Source organism: Coffea eugenioides, chromosome 3 (assembly GCF_003713205.1).
Source record: "Coffea eugenioides isolate CCC68of chromosome 3, Ceug_1.0, whole genome shotgun sequence".
NCBI lineage: Eukaryota > Viridiplantae > Streptophyta > Magnoliopsida > Gentianales > Rubiaceae > Coffea > Coffea eugenioides.
In genome coordinates, this window is record NC_040037.1 from 3,356,284 (window position 1) to 3,362,616 (window position 6,333).

At 37.6% G+C, this 6,333-nt stretch overlaps 1 protein-coding gene across 2 annotated transcripts; it reads right to left on the reverse strand.

Moving 5' to 3' along the window:
* Nucleotides 1-1,293: 1,293 nt before the first annotated feature.
* LOC113765731 lies at nucleotides 1,294-5,975 on the reverse strand. 2 transcript variants are annotated; one of them, XM_027309976.1, is made up of 8 exons: nucleotides 5,658-5,975; nucleotides 5,185-5,302; nucleotides 4,693-4,781; nucleotides 4,539-4,585; nucleotides 4,276-4,364; nucleotides 3,394-3,527; nucleotides 1,843-2,538; nucleotides 1,294-1,584 (listed from the first exon to the last, which is right to left on the reverse strand). In XM_027309976.1, the coding sequence occupies exons 1-7, from the start codon at nucleotides 5,748-5,750 to the stop codon at nucleotides 1,855-1,857; spliced, it is 1,254 nt and encodes a 417-aa protein (XP_027165777.1). In that variant the 5' UTR covers nucleotides 5,751-5,975; the 3' UTR covers nucleotides 1,294-1,584; nucleotides 1,843-1,854. The 2 variants fall into 2 exon arrangements, with proteins under 2 accessions (XP_027165777.1, XP_027165776.1); XM_027309975.1 differs by having other exon boundaries at nucleotides 1,294-2,538.
* Nucleotides 5,976-6,333: the final 358 nt, after the last annotated feature.

The window sequence follows — 6,333 nt, forward strand, 5'->3', positions numbered from 1 at the left end:
CTCGAGTCTCCACTCTTCACGTTGTGTGTTTTAGTTTTCAAATTTGTACCGGTGGCTAATGTAATTATGAGGAAGAATATTCAAAGAGACGAGACACATGCATGTGATTCCACTTTATGTTATTTCACTTCTCGTTCATGTCACCTTACCATTTGAAGTCCATCTGATTTGAAATCAACGTTACAGATTAAGGGCCACTTAGTCAAATTGAAAGGAAACTTGGCCAATCAGAGGGCTGCAAGTTTTTAAATTATTCCCACCTTTTTATCCAAACAATTTCAGGATGAAAAAGGGGGCATGATTAGTTGACTCCATATATGGAAAGCGCGGCAAATTCCTCGTAACGCATGCATGGTGAGTCAGCAACAAAAGTTACACACTGGGAAATTGCTTGTGACTCTACATTTTCAAACTTAAACAAGAGAAGAGGGCCCATGAAATTTGTCACTTCCGTTAAAAGTTGTACTTAAATTGCAGCATTCTGATGGATCAAACCCTCCTTTCAACTCCAGAACTTGAGTTTCAAGAAGACAAGTATCTCATAAGCAACAAACAACTTTTCGAGTCTGAAGATTGAAGCAGCGTCAATAAGATCAGATTTCTGATTCCGCAGGCATATGTTTCGATGAGAGAGTACATGATGCTCAATCGGTCAGCCATGGAAAGCCTGGTTCATCCATCACTTCAGCAGGTTCACTTTCCTCTTTTAATCGAAGAATTAAGTGAAAAAGACTTGCAGACGACTCCAAATGAACGTAGTATATACTCCAAATGCTGCATAAAGCTGAGCTGAAGGTACGAGCTACAAGGATTTGTCCATATCAAGCTTATCCGTAAACTAGAAAACAAAACGAAAACCTCATATATTATATAGCTCTGAATAAAACAATAGCTCACGAACGAGATAACTATATATATATAGTATCATGTGAACTTCTATAGACGGTCAGCCCTTTACCACACAACGTCGATGGCTTGATTGCATGAGGACAAGTAAAACCACGACAAGATCTATAATGTACATATGCCGCATATATGCATGTGCAATAAGTCTCAATTTCCCATACAATTTCACACGGCCACCTCCATCTCCACCTATCAATTTATCCTCCAAGTAAAACTTGTGAGAATATTATTGTCAGCTCTCTGAGGATCCCATTTGACTTTTCGCATGCAACAACAGCACACAGACACTTATTCCTACTCACCCTCTGCCATTCTTGAAACCGAGAGGAATATAAAAAATTGACCTACTAAAAGAAAACAAGAACAACACTACAAATTACAATGCCCTTTTTCAAACTTTGGCACGTTATTTTATTGCTACAACATTACAAATTTCAACCAAGTTGGTGTCAATTAGGTTCCAGTAGAAAGAACCCCAAAACTTCAAATCGAAGAAAGAAAATGAAAACGAACTATTCGTCCAAAAGGGATTCAAGACATCAACTTTGCTCTTCTGGGAAGGTTGATTTGGTCTTCCTTACACATCATAAAAATGATTCCCAATGTGATGATGTTCTCCGTCTCGACCACGCTTTCTTGTTCCCATGCAATGTTAGTGCACGACCCGAAGTGTAGACCCTATAGTGACCACCACATTACACTAAGTGAGACATATCGCACGATCTTTCACATCCCACTTTGCACGTAATCTATTTCTTTTATGTGCTTTCCCCTTGCCATGCTAACAATAATCAATGTACCATAATAACTTTGTGCTTAATGAGGCCCCATAATAACTTTACTTTGACATTGGACTCATAAAAAAATATATATATGTAAATCAATTACTATTAGTGATGAAAAGTCTTCCGTCAATATAATAATATTATTATGTACTTTTGTCCGAGATCAAAACCGTTGAGAGACCGACATGTGTCTTCGCCTGAGGTGAGGAGAGACGATGGAGATTAGGCCACCAAGCGGAGGTCTCATTTTTGACCTATAAGTCATCTCATCGTACGGCCTCCTATAAAACTTCAAATATGGAACGAAGGATTCGCGGCATTTGTCCGCCCTGCTGACGTGGCAATCCTTCCTGAAAAACAAGGCCGGTGACTGGAGGAACGAGGGCTTCGGCGTTCTTGGATGGTTAATGCTTGAGAGATCAAATTTTTGGGTTTTTTGGGGCATTGGTGTAGATGGGAAGAACCCCTTTTTGACGGCTCCGAACGTGTCAGGTGGCGTCCTGGCTGCCGGTGATGCAAAGGAGAAGGATCGAGCGTTCAAGGGTGAGATGAGGGCTGGGCCCAGTAAGGTTGAAGAGGGGGCTGTGGGTCCAACTTTTGATGCTGATGTGTCGGTCAACGTTAGGTACCAAGGTTTGAGGGAGTCAAAATGATGGGAGACGGTGAAGGAAAATCTTGATGAAGAGCATGCGCCGATCTTGGCCGTTGATGGTACTGAGGAGGCATCAAATCGGAGGGATGAAGCTCTGGGATAAGATTTGAAGTTGTTGAACTCCAATGACTCCTCGAAATCAAGGGATGATACTACCATGGTTGATGGTGATAGCTCAAGAAATGGCTTCACGCCCTATACACAAAATCATCAGCAAAGATTAAGAAAAAAAATTTATTGCGGCAACTTACATGAAAATGTGAAGGTTAACATCCTTCATTTTGAGCTTTTGTTACATTTTTCCCACTTAATTAATGTAGCTGAGATGAATAATCCCTTCTCATTAAGTTATCTTTTTTATAATTGCCTTCTTAAACTAATGGTGAGAAGACTTTAATTTATACTACACTGATTGAAATAAGGTACGAGGATGGGGGAAGTATACGGACAAGTTTAGGGAGACAATGGAATGAAACTTTTGGCTATGTATATAGGGCACGTATAGTATATAAAATTTGTATTGGAAATGCAGTGCTTATTATAAAAGGTGTAGAGATAAAGGAGTTCATTTGAAAAAAGAGATCAAAACAAAAGCAAAAAAAAAAAAAAAAGGGAAAAGGAAAAAGAAAAAGAAAAAGAAGACTCCATCAAGCATTATTTGAATTAAAGAAAGTGACTTCTCTAGGTAGCTTCCATTCGTCCTCGATTATTTTCAACTATTAGGTAACAAAGCTTGAGGAAAATGGTTTCCAGATACCAACAAATTTCAAGACTAGGTATTTTAGGCACCTAATCATGTGAAAAGATGAACATGTCTTTGTCTGTATGGCTGTTTCTGATGACTTTAGTTGACCATCTGGATGTTCACATTCTAAATTAAATTCTTAGAAATTAAAGTCCTTTTAGTCCTTAAACAACACATCTCCCTTCCCCCCTCCCGCCCCCCAAAACAAAAACGGAAAAGGGCCAAAAAAAAAAAAAAAAGATGCTTTAACGCTTTATGAGCTTGGTACAAGATGTAGCTAAGATGGCAGAAATTTATTTTAATACCTTCCAAAGATACGAGAAAAGAGATGGAGGGTCAATGACAAAAGCCCTGTGAAGGCGGCCTGGATAATACTCCGCCATGATCTTCAGTGTTGCCAGTAATATGTTCATAAAAGCTGAAGCCGACCTGAAAAAGCCTGAACAGCCATCCATTAATAATTACATCACCGTAATCCTCAAACCCTATAAAAATCATTATCAGGCAACGAAAGTCTAAAAAGCTAAAGAAAAATTCGAACTACTGTTTGAGTTCTTATTCCATGTATTGTTCTGGATTCTGATAATTCTGACACAGTAAAAAAAGTAGAATTCTGGGCACTTTTGCATTACATAATTGAGGAAAAAAGAGAATGACACCTTCTACCCCTATGGCACAATCTTTGACCGTGACACTACAGGGGCACTCCGGGAAGATTCTGCAAAAAGTTTCACACCCCATCGACTCTACTAGGTAAAGTGACCATCTACTTTGTTTCATTAGAAAATTAATTACGCATTAATTAAGTGATTAGGCGTGACACTGGAAATTAAAGAATGGCCTGAACAGCTATAAATTTCAGGATAGGCATGTTTGAGGTATATTTCAGGCTGATTAAAGTCTGGGGAGCATCTAGAATGGAATGTGCATTAACTGCTTTTAAGTTTTATGCTGCCTCAAACTGAGAGAAATCTGCACCCTGATTCGATGTGTAAGAAAGAAAAAGTTTGAGAATATTGAGAAATCTGGCCAGTGAAGTAGTACTAGCTACCATGTGTAAGTGTGATTTTCGGAAAGCATTAGATTTTGAAATTTTCAAAAGCTATGCCTGAGAAAAGTTAATATCAGTAGCATTTGTGATTTACATGTATAATTAGCATGGTAGTTAGTGACAAAAAGAAACTTACTAGCATCAAATAGAATGATGAATTGTTCGACATTTTTTGCCATTGTTTGAATTGCCACCTCAAGTGTGAACACCAACAATCGAGTAAACCTACAAACGTTTATCCCAGGAAAAGAAAAAAAAAAGGAAGATTGTCAATTATGATTATTAGCCCACATCATTAAACAGCAAAAAGGACCAGACAAGGATCATATATAGGCAATACTCATGCACGCATAAAATAAAAGTTGGTTTTACTATCATTTATGTACGTATCATACTTACAGTTTCTGCGAGTGGAATTTCTGGTAATCTTGCTTTATGCGAAAAATCTGCACGTTGGAAAAAGGTTAGAGAAAGAAGCTATAATTGTGTGAAGGAACAAAATCTTTTACGAAATAAACAAACCAAAAAAAAAAGAGAGTTTATGTAATAATACCATGACAGGTCTTGATTCATCGTCATGGCCAGCAACATAAGCTAAGCCTTCAGCAAGCTCGGCAGAGAATTCATCAGCTATCAAATGGTCTGCACATTTATTCAAATTTTTACCACTATTAAAAAAAAAAGTTATGATGTTAAATTCTTAATCTTTTTTCCTTTTTTTTCTTTTTTATTTTGGGTTGTGTCTCACTTTTCGGGATAAATCATGACTTTATTCACAACCAGATTTTGAGTATTTCAACGGGCTTGGTTGGCTAGTTCAAAAACCAAAAAACAAAACGAAAAAGCAAGATTCTCAGGTTGCAAGAAAACAAGAGGAGAGAAGAAAAAAGAAGACAAAGATTAGAAAAAAGTTGCGCCTACAAATGTGAGGTGAATTCTAGGGTATTTGGTTCTTTGTGGAAGAAGATTCAAAACTAATTTGAGGTTTCGAGAAAAGACAAATATCAAGAAAACTTCTAAAGTAGCAGCTAAACTGTTAAATTACCGGTGCCTAAACTCTCTCTCCAAGCAAGGCAGTTCCTCAGCTGCTTCACTGTTTTCTTCATATTATCGCCTTTCACTCTCAGAAACCGTTCCACACATGCGTTGTTGCAGAACTTCTCCTGCAAAATCCAATGAATTATAAGCCTCTTTGTCAAGAATGTTGGACACACACACACACACTAGTGTATTGCACCCAAAGAAAAAAAAAAAACTAATTTTAGCATAAACATTTTTAGTTGAAGAAAAACCCATAAATGACCAAAAAATAAAAAGTTACATTATTGCAATTCATTGATAACTGAATCATAAGTAAAATGGTATGCTCTTGGATGCACCATATTAGCAGTTTAACTCCTTGAACTGGGCATGAAACAGAAAGCAAATAGCTTAAGAAACAATACATTTTTGTTTCTTGATATTGAACTTTCACATACATACAAAATGAAAATGAACTATAATTATTATTGAACAAACCTGTTTTACAGAAAGGGGAGCTTGTTTCTTCAGAAGTTCAAGTACGGCCTGAACTCTCTCTTTATCCTTTTGATTCTGATCTTTCTTCCCCATACTCAACTCAGCTATCCCAGAAAAACCCCAGCAAGAAACTTACTCGTCTGAGCAAATTCAGAAGCGAAAATGAATCTCTCAAGTGAAGGAAATGAACTACACAAAGATTACAGACTTCTTGTTCACGCAACCATTTCAAACTACACAAACAGTTTGTTTCCTTTTCCCACTTTAGCTTTCCAGAATGAGAGAGAGCATGAGTGTGTGTGACTGCGTGAGAGAGAAAGAAAGGGAGAGTGAGTTCAGTTTTTGAAGAAAAGAAAATCGAGAGTGAAATGAGTGAGGAGTGAGAGGTGGTATTTATAGGGATGACGGAAGCCGTTAAGTGGAGAAGTCACAGGGTCAACAGTTGTTGTGCGGGCATATGATGACGGCCAGAAAGTGATTCCTAACGGAAAACGTTGGGCCAGTACAGCTTGGCTAGTGCACCTATTTGCTTTTCCATTTTAAACCATCTTCTATATTATGATGTACATTCCTTTTCGGTTTTGGATGATTCTTTGGTTTAATTTTGGAAAACTATGGACTTAAGAATATTGGAGTTTGTACATTGTTTGGACAGTGATATGCTTGTTTTTTTTTT